The sequence below is a fragment of the Onthophagus taurus genome, chromosome 5 (genome assembly GCF_036711975.1).
Source record: "Onthophagus taurus isolate NC chromosome 5, IU_Otau_3.0, whole genome shotgun sequence".
Taxonomy (NCBI): Eukaryota; Metazoa; Arthropoda; class Insecta; order Coleoptera; family Scarabaeidae; genus Onthophagus; species Onthophagus taurus.
In genome coordinates this window covers 2,382,491-2,403,232 of record NC_091970.1, presented here as the reverse complement: position 1 = coordinate 2,403,232, position 20,742 = coordinate 2,382,491, and the positions used below count along the sequence as shown (strand labels likewise).

The 20,742-nt window shown below is 28.8% G+C and overlaps 2 protein-coding genes and 3 non-coding genes across 7 annotated transcripts in view; 4 read left to right on the top strand and 1 right to left on the bottom strand.

Moving 5' to 3' along the window:
- The first annotated feature begins 427 nt into the window (after positions 1 to 427).
- On the top strand, positions 428 to 10,472 carry LOC111426534 (NAD kinase-like). Of its 3 annotated transcripts, none has more exons than XM_023061094.2 (4): positions 428 to 799; positions 2,979 to 3,062; positions 5,816 to 5,945; positions 9,172 to 10,472. In XM_023061094.2, the coding sequence occupies exons 1-4, from the start codon at positions 669 to 671 to the stop codon at positions 10,126 to 10,128; spliced, it is 1,302 nt and encodes a 433-aa protein (XP_022916862.1). In that variant the 5' UTR covers positions 428 to 668; the 3' UTR covers positions 10,129 to 10,472. The 3 variants fall into 3 exon arrangements, with proteins under 3 accessions (XP_022916862.1, XP_022916861.1, XP_022916863.1); XM_023061093.2 differs by lacking the exon at positions 428 to 799 and adding an exon at positions 2,290 to 2,762; XM_023061095.2 differs by lacking the exons at positions 428 to 799; positions 2,979 to 3,062 and adding an exon at positions 5,190 to 5,745.
- On the top strand, positions 855 to 927 carry TRNAK-UUU (transfer RNA lysine (anticodon UUU)). The gene has a single exon. It is a non-coding gene; the product is annotated as a tRNA-Lys (tRNA).
- TRNAG-CCC (transfer RNA glycine (anticodon CCC)) lies at positions 1,292 to 1,362 on the top strand. The gene has a single exon. It is a non-coding gene; the product is annotated as a tRNA-Gly (tRNA).
- TRNAG-UCC (transfer RNA glycine (anticodon UCC)) lies at positions 2,067 to 2,138 on the top strand. The gene has a single exon. It is a non-coding gene; the product is annotated as a tRNA-Gly (tRNA).
- An 859-nt stretch (positions 10,473 to 11,331) lies between the features above and the next one.
- LOC111426613 (uncharacterized) overlaps positions 11,332 to 20,742 on the bottom strand; it is a 43,581-nt gene continuing 34,170 nt past the window's right edge. The window contains exons 3-5 of the mRNA XM_023061221.2: positions 15,967 to 16,290; positions 14,971 to 15,085; positions 11,332 to 12,145 (exon numbers count right to left, since the gene is read on the bottom strand). Of these exons, the coding sequence (XP_022916989.1) occupies positions 12,020 to 12,145; positions 14,971 to 15,085; positions 15,967 to 16,290 (565 nt within the window). The 3' untranslated portion in view covers positions 11,332 to 12,019. The remainder of the gene's footprint in view (positions 12,146 to 14,970; positions 15,086 to 15,966; positions 16,291 to 20,742) is intronic.

Sequence of the window (20,742 nt, the reverse complement as noted above, 5' to 3'; positions counted from 1 at the left end):
CGAGATTTTAGTGTATCACAATATCACATTATATTGATATGTTACATTAAAGGTACAACTAAAAAGAAATTATGCAACCCATCTTATTCTAAAAAAATTAATGAAATTTTGGTTGCATACACAATTATTTTTAAATAATTTAAATTAAATTAAAATAAATTAAAAATATTTAAAATTGAATTCCTTTCAAGTAATTATTTTAAATAATGTAAATTGTTTAATAACACAAAGAAATTTAATAGCAATGACAATTAACACAAATCGTATAAAATTCCACCACCAATTAAAAAAAAAACTGGTTTTAAAATAATCTACGTTTAAACACACAAACAAATTCACTTAAAACCGTCTAAAACTCGTTCGAATATATTTAGTTGTTAGTGACCTTTAACTATAGAAAGACGACGACCTGCTTGCTTGAGTTGAGAGTAAACCGACGAGAAAAAAAATTAAAATGAAAAATCTGGGCGGATTTCTGTGTCAAGGACTGTTGTTATACGCGATTCAATAAAAATCAGAAATACATTTACTCTCGTTCAGTTCAATTATATACCACCGCACCTGGATATCGAGTGTAATTGTTTTAATTGTTGCTTTTAAATTTAATTGAGAAAAAATCGTTGTAATTCCGGGGATTTGTGGAAAAAGTGATTTTTTTAATTGGTGAGATGGATGAAAAGGATTTGCAGTTGGCCCGGGCGATTGTGGCGAATGATTTGTCCGAATCGGCGAGTTCTACACCTTCGGGGAGCCCAAAACCGCTTCGGAAATTACAAAATGATAAAATTAGAGCTTTTAGGTAAGTCAGATGTATTTGTGTATTTATGGTTGGTGAATAGAAATAGAAAGCATGTGCCCGGGTAGCTCAGTCGGTAGAGCATTGGACTTTTAATCCAAGGGTCCAGGGTTCAAGTCCCTGCTCGGGCGATGTTTTTTTTTTTTCTTTTTGTTTACATTTTTTTTTTTAAATTAATTTATGCTTTTTTGTTTGAATATGATTAATAATAATAACGTTTTAATAATTATAATTGAAGAATTAAATTAATTTAAAGTAAGCAACCAATTTCTTAGAAAGCGGTGATGTTGGTTGCCTATACTAAAAATTTAAATTGATTTTATCAAAATTAACCCTCAAAATAATTAAACATCAAATTTTATTGAATAAATACTTAAAAATACATTCATTAATTATAATTTTAATCAAAATCCTTCTCAAATAACTTCAAAAATTGCCAAAAAGTCGTTTGAAATCGTTGAATAAAATCCGGGGGTGATGTTTAAGGGTAACTCGGCACTGGTGGTGTAGTGGTATCATGCAAGACTCCCATTCTTGCGACCCGGGTTCGATTCCCGGTCAGTGCAACATATTTTTTATTTTTTAAATTCTAAAAATTAATTCTTTAATAGTTTCTATAATGTTTTAATAATTAATGTTAATTTAGTGTTGAAAATATAATCCAGGTTATGTTAGATTATAAATAAACGTTTTTGAGAAAAAAATAAAAAGTTATTTTTGACGTTTTTAAAATGACCGTATATTTTAAATAATCGTGAAGTATGAAACGATTTTGATATCAAATAAAGCTTAACTTTTAGAAATTATCAAAGATTTCAAAACAATACAATTTTACTTTATACAATTTGAATGTATCCTTCAATTTTAATTACAGTTTTCTGTAATTTTGTTCAACAATATTCGAGGTTGACAGCGTCAAAAAATCAAAAAATTTAATTTAAAACAATTTCAAAACAGTTTTGATCTATTTTATACCTATAATGGACCTTTAATGGATGACGAAAGGTTAGAAACGAAATTAAGGCGTTATTTATAAACGTTAATGACGGTTTTTTAACGAATTTTTTAATTAATAATTAATTTTAGATGTAATAGCCCCAAAGTACAACTTTGTACACAAACTTGTCGTGATTGTTCAAATCGTTCCACGGGTACTAACTTGTAAGTAATTTTTAATTAATGCCCTTTTAAATTAAATTTATTAAATAAGATTCATTTAAATTAGGTAAATTAAAAAAGATGTTGCGATTTTAAAGGTTCGTTTTCAATCGCGATGGTGGTGTAATGGTCAGCATAGTTGCCTTCCAAGCAGTTGATCCGGGTTCGATTCCCGGCCATCGCACTTTTTTTAATTATTTTTATTAATCTAAATTTTATTTCAAAAGGATTAAATTAAATTAATTAAAAAACCGTTTTTATTAATAATAATTTATTAATGAAATTATTTTTAAACAAAATAGTTTAAATATTACAAATAGATGTCGCGCTTCTCAAACAACCAACAAAACTCGTTATTTAAACACGAAAACTTTCGCCATGACCGGTTTAAAGGTCAAATTTTCCCTCGGGCCCCGTGAAAAATCGACAGAAACCCCACCCGGGGGCTCAATAATTTCAACATTTAACGGTGACCGCTCGAGACCGTTCATTTCGTAGTCGAAGAAAACATAACGCGTACATCATAACCTCAAAAACCTTGTTTGACGGCGTTCGTCCCCGATGCGCCCTGGGACGTTGGGTTTTTCGCGATGGAATCATTATGGAACGGTTCAGACGTCGACCTATCAATTTTAAGACGTTGTAGAATGGCCGAAAGGCAAGAATTTCGTTTAAAAAAATTCAAGGACGTAAGTAATAACATTGAGGGTGATGAACAACAAAACGTACGATTTTCCGACGAAGATTCGGGGTGCTTTTACGAGGACGGCGAAAGGATACGACGGAGAAGACGATCAGGAACTTGGCCGTAAGTCAATTAAAAAATTAGGTTAAAAACGTTTTAATTTTAATTACGTAAGTTTAATTGTGACATAAATTTTTTTGTTTGTATTTACGTTGACGTCATGGTGATAGTTGATTTGTTTAGAAAGTTGAGGCGATTTTGATTTTGTTGGCGGTACGGGTTCGAATCTTGTTGGAACAATTTTTTTTTATTAATTTTTTTATTTTTATTTTGTTCTAGGAGAACGAGATCATTAAACGCACCGTCTCCTATTCAACAATTTGGACCATGTGGTCGTATTATGAAGAATTCAGCTATGGTTATGTAAGTACAATAAAAAATTTATTTAATTTTGATAGTATTAAAAATTGGCGTGAAATTAGCCCCTAAAATGGTACATAATTTTTTTTTCCGCTTGGTGTCGCTGTATCTGGTATGGAAAAGCAATTTTTTTGGTTATATTCTTAATTATTGTTTGTATCAGAAAATGTTTCAAATAATACTTGTTCAGAATTGGATGGAAAACAGTTTTTGTTAATAAAATTTTTTTAAATATTCGCTAGGTGTTGATGTGTACTGGTATGAAAAACTCTTTTTTTTAGGTTATGTTCTTAATTATTGTTTGTATCGGAAAATGATTCAAATAATACTTGTTCAGAATTAGATGGAAAACAGTTCTTGTTAATAAAATTTTTCAAGATATTCGCTAGGTGTCGCTGTGTACTGGTATGGAAATCCAATTTTTTAGGTTATGTTTTTAATTATTGTTTGTATCGGAAAATGTTTCAAATAATACTGGTTCAGAATTGGATGGAAAACAGTTCTTGTTAATAACATTTTTCAAAATATTCGCTAGGTGTCGATATGTGCTGGTATGAAAAACTCGTTTTTTTAGGTTATGTTCTTAATTATTGTTTGTATCGGAAAATGTTTCAAATAATACTTGTTTAGAATTGGATGGAAAACAGTTCTTGTTAATAAAATTTTTCAAAATATTCGCTAGGTGTCACTGTGTAGTGGTATGGAAAACCAATTTTTTAGGTTATGTTCTTAATTATTGTTTGTGTCGAAAAATGTTTCAAATAATACTGGTTCAGAATTGGATGGAAAACAGTTCTTGTTAATAAAATTTTTCAAAATATTCGCTAGGTGTCACTGTGTAGTGGTATGGAAAACCAATTTTTTAGGTTATGTTCTTAATTATTGTTTGTATCGGAAAATGTTTCAAATAATACTTGTTTAGAATTGGATGGAAAACAGTTCTTGTTAATAGCATTTTTCAAAATATTCGCTAGGTGTCGCTGTATACTGGTATGAAAACCTGTTTTTTTAGGTTATGTTCTTAATTATTGTTTGTATCGGAAAATGTTTCAAATAATACTTGTTTAGAATTGGATGGAAAACAGTTCTTGTTAATAAAATTTTTCAAAATATTCGCTAGGTGTCGCTGTGTACTGGTATGGAAATCCAATTTTTTAGGTTATGTTCTTAATTATTGTGTGTATCGAAAAATGTTTCAAATAATACTTGTTCAGAATTGGATGGAAAACAATTCTTGTTAATAATCCTTTAAAATGAGTACAAACACGACATATTTATCTTCAATATTAATGAAGTTATGGTCAACTTCCGGTTAAGAATGTCAACGTCAATTTTGACATATTTGTAATCATGATATGTTTAATTCCAATATTACTCGAGATATAAGCAACTTTCGATTTGAAATGTCAATGTCATTTTGACATATTCTTAAGTTTTATAACATGTCTTAATATTTGTCACAAAAACTAAAATATAATTAAAAAAAAATCAAAGATTAAGGTTGGTATTAATATTTAAAAATTAAATTGCTATCTTCATTGTTGCTAACTTCGGGTTTAATGTTTTTTATTCTAACTTTTTTGTTTTTTGAGATAAGTGCGTCATCTTTGGACTCATTTTAAAGGTTTTTTAATGAAGATGACAAATATGTCAAAATTGACGTTGACAACAAGACGTTGACAATAAAAATATGCAACATAGTAATATCTTATGCTAATTAGTACTACATACCACTGTCACTAAAACTAACATTAGACCCAGAAAGATGACATAACCTCAAAAATTATGAATAAATTTTTTTAATTATTTTTTAGAACTCCGGAAATATGTTTGACCTTAACTTAATGCATTATTTATTGTTATCGATCTTAAATTCCGATTGAATATTCATTTATTGGAATAATAATTCGGAAAGGAAAATGTTTTAATTCTTTTTTAGCAAGAAAAATCTTTAAAAAACAATCTTTATTATAGAACTGGTTCCTGTTTGTTACTTTTTGTGTGATGACATCGTTAATGAATCCTATATTATGTGAACTCACCTTGAAAATACGTATTTCCCCCTCCGCGAAACGTTGAAGCGATGAAATGAATTGCCGATTTTGCCTCTCATTGCCGATAAAGTATTTATTATCACGGTTCGTGCTCATCTCCATTCGTTTTTCAAGTTGTCCGAATCGCGAATGTGTTTAATTTTCAATTCTGTTTAGTTGAATAAGTTTTATAGAATTAAATTTGTCCCACATTAAATTATTAATTTTAACTATGACATCAATTTAGGTTTTTTTAACACGATTATCTCCAAATCCACGATTAATCAAGAAATTCGTTGTTTTTGTTGTCAGTTTGGTGATTATGGCGTAATCGTCCATCTATTTTTGTGCTTGGGAATGTTATAAAATACGTGATTTCGATTTAAAATTGGATATTTTTATCGCAATTCAATTTCATTATTAACTAAAAGGAAGTGAATTGATTACATGCGGTTTAAATATTTGTTTTGAAATTCCACAATAGTTTTTTTTGTGACGAAAAGTACAAATAAAAAAGCCACTTCCTCTTTAAAAAGTACAACAAACAAATTTTAAGGAATTATGGTAGCTAGTTTTGAATTTGATTGCTTGGATATGTCCAATATTGAGAGTTGTGAGAGTAATAATAACAACTCGGTTAGATTTGAATATAGGTACAAATTAGACTAAAATAATTTTTTTTTAATTATTTTAATTCTAATTATTGCAAATTTATTTTTTTAGGACCATTCAAGATCCTGCAAGTCAACGTTTAACTTGGTACAAACCACCACTTTCGGTTCTTGTGATAAAAAAGGTTCGAGATGCCTCCGTTTTATCGCCGTTTGTTCAGTTAGTGTATTGGCTTATTCAGGTTAGTTAAATAATTCAAATAAATCTGATGAGACTAAAATTGACCCGTGCGACCATAGCAACAAACTTTTACCCCTAATTTCGAACTAAATGCGAAAACCTAAATTCACCATTTGAAAGCTTTTAGACTGATGTAGAATTAAATTTCCTTCAAAATGAGTCCAAACTCGACTATTTTATCTTGTTTGGTTCTCGAGATATTCGAATTTTACGGTTTGATTATTATCAAAGATGGCGAATTATTACCATTTAATTAATTTTTTAATTTAAGTAAAAATTTTTGTATTCGATTTTAAATTAAAATCAATTTCGTTTTAATTTATATGGTGATTCAAACGAACAATTTTTTAAATTATGGGTTATTGAGAAAAAGATAATAAAAAATAACAGTCGGGTTGGAATAAAGTTTATTTTGATCGATTTAGCATCAAATTTTCTTTAAAATGAGTCCAAACTCGACTATTTTATCTTGGTTGGTTCTCGAGATATTCGAATTTTAAAGTTTTATTACTATCAAAGATGGCGGATTATTACCATTAATTCTTTTATCGTAACTTTTTTGTTTTTTAATATAAATATATCGTGTTTGGTATCAAATTAAAGGAAATTTAAAATCCTACCGATCTATGATAAATTTGATAATTAATTATGCAGTATAAAGGTGATAATAATAATAATAAATTAAGTGATTTTCATTAAAAATTTTTGAATTTGATTTTAAATTAAAATCAATTTCGTTTGAATTTATATGATGATACAAACGAACAATTTTTTAAATTTTGGGTTATTGAGAAAAAGATAATAAAAAATAAAAGTCGGGTTGGAATAAAGTTTATTTTGATCGATTTAGCATCAAATTTCCTTTAAAATGAGTTCAAACACGACTATTTTATCTTGGTTGGTTCTCGAGATATTCGAATTTTAAAGTTTTATTACTATCAAAAATGGCGGATTATTACCATTAATTCTTTTACCGTAACTTTTTTGTTTTTTAATATAAATATGTCGTGTTTGGTATCAAATTAAAGTAAATTTAAAATCCTACCGATCTATGATAAATTTAATAATTAATTATGCAGTATAAAGGTGATAATAATAATAATAAATTAGGTGATTTTCATTAAAAATTTTTGAATTTGATTTTAAATTAAAATCAATTTCGTTTTAATTTATATGATGATTCAAACGAACAATTTTTTAAATTTTGGGTTATTGAGAAAAAGATAATAAAAAATAATAAAAAGTTGGGTTAGAATAAAGTTTATTTTGATCGATTTAGCATCAAATTTCCTTTAAAATGAGTCCAAACTCGACTATTTTATCTTGGTTGGTTCTCGAGATATTCGAATTTTAAACTTTTATTGCTATCAAAGATGGCGGATTATTACCATTAATTCTTTTATCGTAACTTTTTTGTTTTTTAATATAAATATATCGTGTTTGGTATCAAATTAAAGCAAATTTAAAATCCTACCGATCTATGATAAATTTGATAATTAATTATGCAGTATAAAGGTGATAATAATAATAATAAATTAGGTGATTTTCATTAAAAATTTTTGAATTTGATTTTAAATTAAAATCAATTTCGTTTTAATTTATATGATGATTCAAACGAACAATTTTTTAAATTTTGGGTTATTGAGAAAAAGATAATAAAAAATAATAAAAAGTTGGGTTAGAATAAAGTTTATTTTGATCGATTTAGCATCAAATTTCCTTTAAAATGAGTTCAAACACGACTATTTTATCTTGGTTGGTTCTCGAGATATTCGAATTTTAAAGTTTTATTACTATCAAAGATGGCGGATTATTACCATTAATTCTTTTATCGTAACTTTTTTGTTTTTTAATATAAATATATCGTGTTTGGTATCAAATTAAAGGAAATTTAAAATCCTACCGATCTATGATAACTTTGATAATTAATTATGCAGTATAAAGGTGATAATAATAATAATAAATTAAGTGATTTTCATTAAAAATTTTTGAATTTGATTTTAAATTAAAATCAATTTCGTTTTAATTTATATGATGATTCAAACGAACAATTTTTTAAATTTTGGGTTATTGAGAAAAAGATAATAAAAAATAATAAAAAGTTGGGTTAGAATAAAGTTTATTTTGATCGATTTAGCATCAAATTTCCTTTAAAATGAGTTCAAACACGACTATTTTATCTTGGTTGGTTCTCGAGATATTCAAATTTTAAAGTTTTATTACTATCAAAGATGGCGGATTATTACCATTAATTCTTTTATCGTAACTTTTTTGTTTTTTAATATAAATATATCGTGTTTGGTATCAAATTAAAGGACATTTAAAATCCTACCGATCTATGATAAATTTGATAATTAATTATGCAGTATAAAGGTGATAATAATAATAATAAATTAAGTGATTTTCATTAAAAATTTTTGAATTTGATTTTAAATTAAAATCAATTTCGTTTTAATTTATATGATGATTCAAACGAACAATTTTTTAAATTTTGGGTTATTGAGAAAAAGATAATAAAAAATAATAAAAAGTTGGGTTAGAATAAAGTTTATTTTGATCGATTTAGCATCAAATTTCCTTTAAAATGAGTTCAAACTCGACTATTTTATCTTGGTTGGTTCTCGAGATATTCAAATTTTAAAGTTTTATTACTATCAAAGATGGCGGATTATTACCATTAATTCTTTTATCGTAACTTTTTTGTTTTTTAATATAAATATATCGTGTTTGGTATCAAATTAAAGGAAATTTAAAATCCTACCGATCTATGATAAATTTGATAATTAATTATGCAGTATAAAGGTGATAATAATAATAATAAATTAAGTGATTTTCATTAAAAATTTTTGAATTTGATTTTAAATTAAAATCAAATGTTTCTAGGTCTAGTTTGAGTTCTAGTTTTACACTAGCACTGTTACTATGTGGAACTAACACTATACCCAGAACTAGAATCATTTGGGTTTAGCCGTCTTTAGAGACGTGCGGCTAAACCCGAATGTTTCTAGTTCTAGGTCTGGTGTTAGTTCTAGTCACAGTGCAAGGGTAAACCTAGAACTAACACTATACCTAGAACTAGAAACATTCAGGTTTAGCCGAACGTCTTTTAAGATGGCTAAGATCTAATCTCTAATAATAAGGAAGATATCAGCTGAGAAAGTAGATAGGAGATTTGTTGCTATCGTGGCACGGGTACTAAAATCGTTAATAAAATCCCTATTTAACAGGAAAAAAGAATGGTAGTTTTTGTTGAATCCGCCGTAATGGAAGATCAAAATCTCGATGAACATTCCTCGTTTACTTCAGTTAAAGACCGATTGATGACATTTAAAGAAGGCAAAGATGATTTAACGGATAAAATCGATTTTATAATATGCTTGGGAGGCGATGGGACCCTTTTGTACGCGAGTCATTTATTTCAACAATCGGTGCCGCCAGTGATGGCTTTCCATTTGGGTTCGTTGGGATTTCTCACCCCGTTTCGTTTCGATAATTTTCAAGAACAAGTCACCAACGTGCTCGAAGGCAACGCAGCTTTAACTTTAAGGAGTCGATTGAGATGTATCGTTTTAAAAAAATCTAAAGATGGTGTTAAAGAAGATAAAACCCGGAAACCGCCCACGAACTTATTAGTTTTAAATGAAGTCGTCGTGGATCGTGGACCATCTCCTTATCTATCAAATATCGATTTATTTTTGGAGGGGAAATACATCACTTCAGTTCAAGGTGATGGTTTAATTGTGAGTACACCAACCGGAAGTACGGCTTATGCGGTCGCGGCGGGTGCTTCGATGATTCATCCGAGTGTCCCCGCGATTATGGTGACACCGATTTGCCCGCATTCGTTGAGTTTTCGACCGATTGTTGTTCCGGCCGGTGTTGAATTAAAAATTTCTGTTTCGCCGGATAGTCGGAACACATCTTGGGTTTCGTTTGATGGGAGGAATCGTCAAGAATTACGCCACGGGGATAGTTTAAGGGTGACAACGTCGATTTATCCGGTTCCTAGTATTTGTGCACAAGATCAAATTCAAGATTGGTTCGACTCGTTGGGCGAATGTCTTCATTGGAACGTAAGAAAAAGACAACGCCATCTAGACGAATTAACCGATTTAACACATTCAAGTTCGGATGACACGTTAGATTCGTTTGAACAAAACGAGTTGTTGGAAAGAGAGCAATAATAGATTAATTTTTTTGATTAAAATAAATTTAAAACAATAGTATTTTTATATGTTTCGAGATACGAGAATTTTCGCTGTCTATTTTCAAGATTATGTGATATTTTTATTAATATTTAACGTTTGTAAGCGCAAAGTTTTCTTATTTTGTAATCTTATTTATATATTTATTATTTAATTGATTTTTAATATTTTTTTTGGGGTTAAAATTAAAATTATACAGCGTCGCATGGTAATTTGGACCAATATCGTGCCAACACAAATCGAATTTTACATGTTATTAATAAGATAAATAGAGGTAAATAGAGTTATGTTGGGTTTATTAATAAATATTGTTAAATTATTTATTTTTAAAAGTCAATTCATTTTGGACACCCCTATATTGAATCGATTTCTTTTTATCCCTGTATATAAAATAAATCACGCCACTTTCTATTAACCAATTAGAATTAAGAATCGTTTCGTTACCATGGAGATTCGCGCAATTGAAGAATCGCAACAAAATAAAACCAGTTATTGTTGAGACGCTAATCTGTGTGGATCTGTGCCATGTTCCTCCAAGAATCCCGTTTTATCCCAATTTTCCTGGAAGCGGATCCTGTTTTCCTCATAAATCCAGATAAGTACGTTTAATTTAATTTCCTTTAATTTTTTTTTGATACGTCATAAGACGCCATTTTGATTTCACCGTTTAATAATAGATGGCGCTCATCAAATGACAACTTAATTTTGATGGATTTATTTATTAATCACCTTGCATTTTATATAATTTTATAATTATGTACAAATTGTTCTATGTATATACACAAACGGGAAATTTTTTAAAAAAATTTTTAAAAATCAATTCATTTTGGACACCTATATTGAATCGATTTCTTTTTATCCCTGTATATAAAATGAATCACGCCACTTTCTATTAACCAATTAGAATTAAGAATCGTTTCGTTACCATGGAGATTCGCGCAATTGAAGAATCGCAACAAAATAAAACCAGTTATTGTTGAGACGCTAATCTGTGTGGATGTGTGCCATGTTCCTCCCAAGAATCCCGTTTTATCCCGATTTTCCTGGAAGCGGATCCTGTTTTCCTCATAAAATCCAGATAAGTACGTTTAATTTAATTTCCTTTAATTTTTTTTTGATACGTCATAAGACGCCATTTTGATTTCACCGTTTAATAATAGATGGCGCTCATCAAATGACAACTTAATTTTGATGGATTTATTTATTAATCACCTTGCATTTTATATAATTTTATAATTATGTACAAATTGTTCTATGTATATACACAAACGGGAAATTTTTTAAATATTTTTTCTAAATTTAAATAACATTTTTTGTTTTTATACATCTCCTCAATTCTAAACAGCACCTAATTTATAATAATTAACTACAACTATGACCTAAGTCTTTAAATAACAATTTATTACTTTTCCTATTAGCCTACCACGGAATAATAAATAATAAACTCGCGGTGTTTTATAATGTATAAAAAAATGATGTTACATTTGGACGGTGGCTTTAATGACAATTATTTTTACGATTGCAAAAAAATAAAAAATGAAATAAATGGAACGAAATAATTAATAATACGCAATGATATATTTAAAGATAACGTTATTCTACGAGATTTCGCACTCCTTTATGTATCTACGTTCGATTTGGAATATGAAGGAACTGAATGATTGAAAACGAATACTAGAGAGCTACCTGATGGCGATGTAGCGCTTAAAGACTAGAAAATGCGCTTAATTCCTTTTAAACATATATGTACATTACGTTTATGTACAACATATAAATAATTAATTTCTTTCGAGACGCTAATTCGATCTCATTTTTATCTTAATTTCATTTATAGGAATACAATACTATCTTATTATTTTTTTTAATAAGATTAACTTATAAATAGTACCAGCAATGAGCTAAATAATAGTGATATAAACGTTGTTGATGATGATAACGATGAATATGCTGATGAAGAGAATCCGCACTCTTCTTGGCCATACGCTTTACAATATTCCTAAAAAAAAAGGAAAAAATATAGTTATGTATACATTATTTTAAAAGAATTAATTAATCTTTGGACATATACATATGCAGTGAATTTCACTTAAGATGTAATATACAAAAATATATTTCCATAGAAACATAGTTGAACCATAGTTGCTTTGTCCCACATAAAATGCAACATGTCAATATAATTTGACATTACAGTAAAACCTCGATAATATCTGATTAATACGGGGAACGCAATGTTCGTTCAATAAAAATATACAACAATCTAACGCTGTATAACAAATCAAACTAGACTAACACTACCATTGGAACTAACACTATACCTAGAACTAGAAACATTTGGGTTTAGCCGCACGTCTCAAAAGACGGCTAAACCCAAATGATTCTAGTTCTAGGTATAGTGTTAGTTTTACATAGATAACAGTGCTAGTGTAAAACTAGAACTAACACTATACCTAGAACTAGAATCATTCGGGTTTAGCCGTCTTTAGAGACTTGCGGCTAAACCCCAATGATTTTAGTTCTAGGTATAGTGTTAGTTCTAGTTTTATACTTGCACTGTTAACAACATTACATAGTAACAGTACTAGTGTAAAACTAGAACTAACACTAGACCTAGAGCTAGAAACATTCAGGTTTAGCCGTGCGTCTGAAGACGCACGGCTAAACCCGAAACTTTCTAGTTCTAGGTCTAGTGTTAGTTCTAGTTTTAATTGTTATTCAGCGCTAGATTATTGAACTAAAAGTAGAACTAATACTATACCTAGAACTAGAATCATTTGGGTTTAGCCACACGTCTCTAAAGACGGCTAAACCCAAATGATTCTAGTTCTAGGTATAGTGTTAGTTCTACATAGTAACAGTGCTAGTGTAAAACTAGAACTCAGAATCATTCCGGTTTAGCCGTCTTTAGAGACTTGCAGCTAAACCCCAATGATTTTAGTTCTAGGTATAGTGTTAGTTCTAGTTTTATACTTGCACTGTTAACAACATTACATAGTAACAGTACTACTATCTGTGCAAAAAGTCAAGGCCCCTCACTTTAGAGATCGATATCTTCGCAACCGCTCCATAAAAAAAATTGCAACAAAATTTATTGTAATCACTGAACATTTTTACGTAACTTATGTTAATCTGAAAATTTTCGGATCCACGGTTTTCTTGTTACCGCGAGTTAAATGAAAAATGTACCCGATTTTTTACAGAATTGGCAACTTTATCAACTTTGCGATTTTTTTTCTCGATAACTATCGTACGAAAAAATTTTAATTTTGAACAGGTGGTAGTCTGATGTGTTCTAAATGAGTGGCATGTTTTATTTTTTCGATATTTCATACAGTTTCGCGGAAAATCGCGGTTTAGTAAGACGCCGTTATGTCGAAAACGGTTGGGTGGATTTCTTCGCGGATTTGACCAAAATATGTCAAATAATGTTGGTTGTCGGATTCCGTTATCACTTTTTCAATATTAAGGCTCTCTATTTTTTTAAGAGCGATTTAATGGAATTACAAATTAAAACGAAACAGAAATAAGCTCTGCGGGGTGACGAGGGTTCCGGCCAATCGGAACTGATGGTGCGTCCCAGACAGGACGTCGCGCCTTATTTCTTTATACAGGCAAGATAAAGGCGCGACGTACTGTCTGGGACGCACCATCTGTTCCGATTGGACGGAACCTTCCTCTCCCCGCATAGCTGATTTCTGTTTCTCTTTAATTTGTAATTCCATTAAATCGCTCTTAAAAAATTAGGGAGCCTTATTTTTGAAAAACTGATAACGGAATCCGAAAATCCGCGTTATTTGACATATTTTGGTAAAAACCGCGTTGAAATTCGCCAGGTCGTTTTCGAAATAACAGCATTCTACTAAACCGCGATTTTCCGCGAAACTATATGGAATATCGAAAAAATAAAATATGACCTACATTAAGAACTCATCGGTTTACCACCAGTTCAAATTTGAAATTTTTTCGTCAAATAGTTTTGGAGAGAAAAAATGGCAAAGTAGACAAAGTTGCTGGCACTCTCAAAAATCGGGTACTTTTTTCACTTAACTCGCGATAAAAGTAAAACCGCGGACCCGAAAATTTCCAAATTAACATGTGATACGCAGAAATGTTCACTGATTACAATAAACTTTACAGCAAATTTTTACGAATATATCGATCTCTAAAGTGAGGGGCCTTGACTTTTTGCACGGATAGTAGTGTAAAACTAGAACTAATACTATACCTAGAACTAGAAACATTCGAATTTAGCCGTGTTAAATAAGACGAGATCTCAGAATTATCATAAGGACTTACTGCATTGATATATTGCGAGTTTTATGAAATTCCCTGTATAAGATTAATTTTTGTTACTCCCTGTATAAAATAAATCACGCCACTTTTTCTTAACCAATCAAAATTTAGAATCGTTTGGTTACCATGGAGATTGACGCAATAAAATAATCAACAAAATAAAAACAATTATTCTTGTGACGCCGATTTAACGGGATTTGAATCACGTTTTCTCCCAATAAAAGAAGAATCCCGTTTTATCCCGATTCGATAATTTCCTGCGAAACTGTTTTTATCATAAATTGATTACGTTTAATTGATTTTTTTTGATTACGTCATTTAAAAATAGATGGCGTTGTTTTAATTTTTACTTCAAACGTCATTAAATGACAAGTTATTTTTTCTCTATTTTTTGTATTGTATTGTTATGTAGAGGTAATAAAATGATAGATCGATAATACACAGAGGTTTATTACTGGGTCGAGCCATAAATATCGTCGCGTGAAAATAGCAACAAGATTTTAAGTAAAAAAAAAAATGTCTTACTCATACCTTAACTAAAATGTTTGACATTTTATCCAAAAAGCCTCTACTGAATACCCCCGCGTTACTTCCACACTTTCTTGACATTGTTTGCGTTGTACAAACGACGTATTCTTGAAAACCGCTAAAAAGAAAAAGAATTAATGACGTAAAAATCGATTCCTTCAAGTAAATGAAGTGTTTATAATTTTTTTCGTCGATAAATATTATTTTTTAATGGGTTGTGAATTATTTATCTATTTAATTTTGGGTTGGTTCCAAATTTCGTTAATTTTTTTTTTGAATCAAGTTGAAATTGGGGGATTAAGATCGATTTGAATTCGTAATTAATCCGGATTAGGAATTGATTTTATCGCAACGATTAACGTAATCGATTCCTTTTTTAGTTGGAATATTTTCTGAGTGGACAAATAAGTCCGGCGAATTTAAATATAAATTACCCTGAATGCAAATTGTGCTCAAACTTTGCATAATTTTCAACACTACTTTAAGGTGGGTAAAGTTGCTTTCTCATTTTCCGGCGTTGTAATTGAAACTTAAATATAAATAACTAAAAAAGATAATTATATTTTTTCTTAATGATTGATTTTTTTCTGTTAAATCGCGATTTTTTCCAATAATCGTAAAACGTTTATCGTAAATTTTTAAAGGCGATTTCCAAGGTAGTAGCGGAAAATGAGAAAATCACCAAGGAATTCGCCCTTAAAGAGTTGTTTATTTAAAAAAAAGAATTTTTATCCAAAAAGATGAAAATACAAGAGTATAAATAACGTTTTTAGTATTAAAATTTCAGCTTGGAAATGTCACACGTCCGGAATTATCTCGCGAATTAGAAAAAACCCGAATGCAAATGTAATTTGCAAGGACCGTAATAGACTTTTATTTTTCACCGTTCTATTTATTTTATTTTTTTGTTTAGTACAAAAATTTGAATATGTCCCGAGACAAAAATTAACTTAAACCAAAACGCAAATTAAATAAAAAAAATATTTTTATTTGTCTCACCAACACAAGCTTTTCAGTCTTTCATCGGCGATATCACGTCTTTTCTTGGAAATAATCGCTTGTGGCGTGGTAAGTTGTTCGTCTTGAACCTGAAGGACTTTTAAAGCTTTGGAATATTTTCGAATGCAAATTTCATTTTCTGGCGCGGCCTGTTTCATGCAAGGTGCAAATTCCAAATACTCCTGTTGATACGTTCCATTACTGCATAAATCGTGAATCATGTGATTCGGATCGCTGAACAATTTTTGAAAATGACGATGTCTGTCTAATGGCCAACAAGAACGAGTGTAACGATGAATACATCTAATGGCTTTTTTTAGATTTCTGTAACAAAAAGTAATAATTAAAAAAAATCGATGACGAACAAAACATTTTTTTTTAATTGATGAATGTTTCGAGGTAGCAAACGAGTATAAAAAGAAAAAGCGAGCCGATTGTAGTCATTTAATATCGAATCAATTTTACGTGAAAAAACACAATAGGTTGGGTTTCGGAAACGCAAATGGAGCATTAACCCAGTTTCTTTACTACGATTTTTAAAAAACAAAGCGATTTTAAAAAGTACAATTTGAATTTTTAATTTTTTTTAATTGGAAATATAATTTTTATTATACCAGCAAAATATGAATGCAGTAACCATAGTTACGAAACTACTATACCAGTGGTGTCCATAACGTCGATCGCCAAGAAAATCATGAATCTGAAATATCTATATCTGGGCCTCAGAACATCGATTTTGATCAAAAATTAGTGGACACCACTGCTCTAAATCGATTAAACGTCAAAATTGTTGATTTTCGAAAATTTACTCAATCATCATAACTCATAAACTAAAAGTAATGGGGAAATATTTTTTATACATAAAACCTTAGTAATGGACCATAAAGACTAGATCCATAAAAAGATTGAACCCAATTATTACCATTTTTTATTTATAAGCTCTAAATCGATTAAACATCAAAATTGTTGATTTTCGAAAATTAACTCAATCATAACTCATAAACTAAAAGCGATGGGGAAATATTTTTTATACATAAAACCTTAGTAATGGACCATAAAGACTAGATCCATAAATAGATTGAACCCAATTATTACCATTTTTTATTTATAAGCTCTAAATCGATTAAACATCAAAATTGTTGATTTTCGAAAATTAACTCAATCATAATAACTCATAAACTAAAAGCGATGGGGAAATATTTTTTATACATAAAACCTTAGTAATGGACCATAAAGACTAGATCCATAAAAAGATTGAACCCAATTATTACCATTTTTTATTTATAAGCTCTAAATCGATTCAACATCAAAATTGTTGAAAATTAACTCAATCATAACTCAAAAACTAAAAGCGATGGGGAAATATTTTTTATACATAAAACCTTAGTAATGGACCATAAAGACTAGATCCATAAAAAGATTGAACCCAATTATTACCATTTTTTATTTATAAGCTCTAAATCGATTAAACATCAAAATTGTTGAAAATTAACTCAATCATAACTCAAAAACTAAAAGCGATGGGGAAATATTTTTTATACATAAAACCTTAGTAATGGACCATAAAGACTAGATCCATAAAAAGATTGAACCCAATTATTACCATTTTTTATTTATAAGCTCTAAATCGATTAAACATCAAAATTGTTGAAAATTTACTCAATCATAACTCAAAAACTAAAAGCGATGGGGAAATATTTTTTATACATAAAACCTTAGTAATGGACCATAAAGACTAGATCCATAAAAAGATTGAACCCAATTATTACCATTTTTTATTTATAAGCTCTAAATCGATTAAACATCAAAATTGTTGATTTTCGAAAATTAACTCAATCATAACTCATAAACTAAAAGCGATGGGGAAATATTTTTTATACATAAAACCTTAGTAATGGACCATAAAGACTAGATCCATAAAAAGATTGAACCCAATTATTACCATTTTTTATTTATAAGCTCTAAATCGATTAAACATCAAAATTGTTGAAAATTAACTCAATCATAACTCAAAAACTAAAAGCGATGGGGAAATATTTTTTATACATAAAACCTTAGTAATGGACCATAAAGACTAGATCCATAAAAAGATTGAACCCAATTATTACCATTTTTTATTTATAAGCTCTAAATCGATTAAACATCAAAATTGTTGATTTTCGAAAATTTACTCAATCATAACTCAAAAACTAAAAGCGATGGGGAAATATTTTTTATACATAAAACCTTAGTAATGGACCATAAAGACTAGATCCATAAAAAGATTGAACCCAATTATTACCATTTTTTATTTATAAGCTCTAAATCGATTAAACATCAAAATTTTTGAAAATTAACTCAATCATAACTCAAAAACTAAAAGCGATGGGGAAATATTTTTTATACATAAAACCTTAGTGATGGACCATAAAGACTAGATCCATAAAAAGATTGAACCCAATTATTACCATTTTTTATTTATAAGCTCTAAATCGATTAAACATCAAAATTGTTGAAAATTAACTCAATCATAACTCAAAAACTAAAAGCGATGGGGAAATATTTTTTATACATAAAACCTTAGTAATGGACCATAAAGACTAGATTCATAAAAAGATTGAACCCAATTATTACCATTTTTTATTTATAAGCTCTAAATCGATTAAACATCAAAATTGTTGATTTTCGAAAATTAACTCAATCATAACTTATAAACTAAAAGCGATGGGGAAATATTTTTTATACATAAAACCTTAGTAATGGACCATAAAGATTAGATCCATAAAAAGATTGAACCCAATTATTACCATTTTTTTATTTATAAGCTCTAAATCGATTAAACATCAAAATTGTTGAAAATTAACTCAATCATAACTCAAAAACTAAAAGCGATGGGGTAATATTTTTTATACATAAAACCTTAGTAATGGACCATAAAGACTAGATCCATAAATAGATTGAACCCAATTATTACCATTTTTTATTTATAAGCTCTAAATCGATTAAACATCAAAATTGTTGATTTTCGAAAATTAACTCAATCATAACTTATAAACTAAAAGCGATGGGGAAATATTTTTTATACATAAAACCTTAGTAATGGACCATAAAGACTAGATCCATATCAAGATTGAACCCAATTGTTACCATTTATTATTTATAAGCTCTAAATCGATTAAACATCCAAATTGTTGATTTTCGAAAATTAACTTAATTATAACTCAAAAACTAAAAGCGATGGGGAAATATTTTTTATACATAAAACCTTTTTAATGGACCATAAAGACTAGATCCATAAATAGATTGAACCCAATTATTACCATTTATTATTTATAAGCTCTAAACTGATTAAACATCAAAATTGTTGATTTTCGAAAATTAACTCAATCATAACTCATAAACTAAAAGCGATGGGGAAATATTTTTTATACATAAAACCTTAGTAATGGACCATAAAGACTAGATCCATAAAAAGATTGAACCCAATTATTACCATTTTTTTATTTATAAGCTCTAAATCGATTAAACATCAAAATTGTTGATTTTCGAAAATTAACTCAATCATAACTCATAAACTAAAAGCGATGGGGAAATATTTTTTATAAATAAAACCTTAGTAATGGACCATAAAGACTAGATCCATAAATAGATTGAAGCCAATTATTACCATTTATTATTTATAAGCTCTAAACTGATTAAACATCAAAATTGTTGATTTTCGAAAATTAACTCAATCATAACTCATAAACTAAAAGCGATGGGGAAATATTTTTTATATATAAAACCTTAGTAATGGACCATAAAGACTAGATCCATAAAAAGATTGAACCCAATTATTACCATTTTTTTATTTATAAGCTCTAAATCGATTAAACATCAAAATTGTTGATTTTCGAAAATTAACTCAATCATAACTCATAAACTAAAAGCGATGGGGAAATATTTTTTATACATAAAACCTTAGTAATGGACCATAAAGACTAGATCCATAAAAAGATTGAACCCAATTATTACCATTTTTTATTTATAAGCTCTAAATCGATTAAACATCAAAATTGTTGAAAATTAACTCAATCATAACTCAAAAACTAAAAGCGATGGGGAAATATTTTTTATACATAAAACCTTAGTAATGGACCATAAAGACTAGATCCATAAAAAGATTGAACCCAATTATTACCATTTTTTATTTATAAGCTCTAAATCGATTAAACATCAAAATTGTTGAAAATTAACTCAATCATAACTCAAAAACTAAAAGCGATGGGGAAATATTTTTTATACATAAAACCTTAGTAATGGACCATAAAGACTAGATCCATAAATAGATTGAACCCAATTATTACCATTTTTTATTTATAAGCTCTAAATCGATTAAACATCAAAATTGTTGATTTTCGAAAATTAACTCAATCATAACTTATAAACTAAAAGCGATGGGGAAATATTTTTTATACATAAAACCTTAGTAATGGACCATAAAGACTAGATCCATATCAAGATTGAACCCAATTGTTACCATTTATTATTTATAAGCTCTAAATCGATTAAACATCCAAATTGTTGATTTTCGAAAATTAACTTAATTATAACTCAAAAACTAAAAGCGATGGGGAAATATTTTTTATACATAAAACCTTTTTAATGGACCATAAAGACTAGATCCATAAAAAGATTGAACCCAATTATTACCATTTTTTATTTATAAACTCTAAATCGATTAAACATCAAAATTGTTGATTTTCGAAAATTAACTCAATCATAATAACTCATAAACTAAAAGCGATGGGGAAATAT

Excerpts from the sequence above, each read along its gene's own strand:
- LOC111426534 (XM_023061093.2), top strand. The coding sequence starts at position 2,545 with ATGGAATCATTATGGAACGGTTCAGACGTCGACCTATCAATTTTAAGA. Across the intron at positions 2,763-2,978 it reads AGACGATCAGGAACTTGGCC|GAGAACGAGATCATTAAACG; the intron begins GTAAGTCAATTA and ends ATTTTGTTCTAG. Across the intron at positions 3,063-5,815 it reads AAGAATTCAGCTATGGTTAT|GACCATTCAAGATCCTGCAA; the intron begins GTAAGTACAATA and ends TTATTTTTTTAG.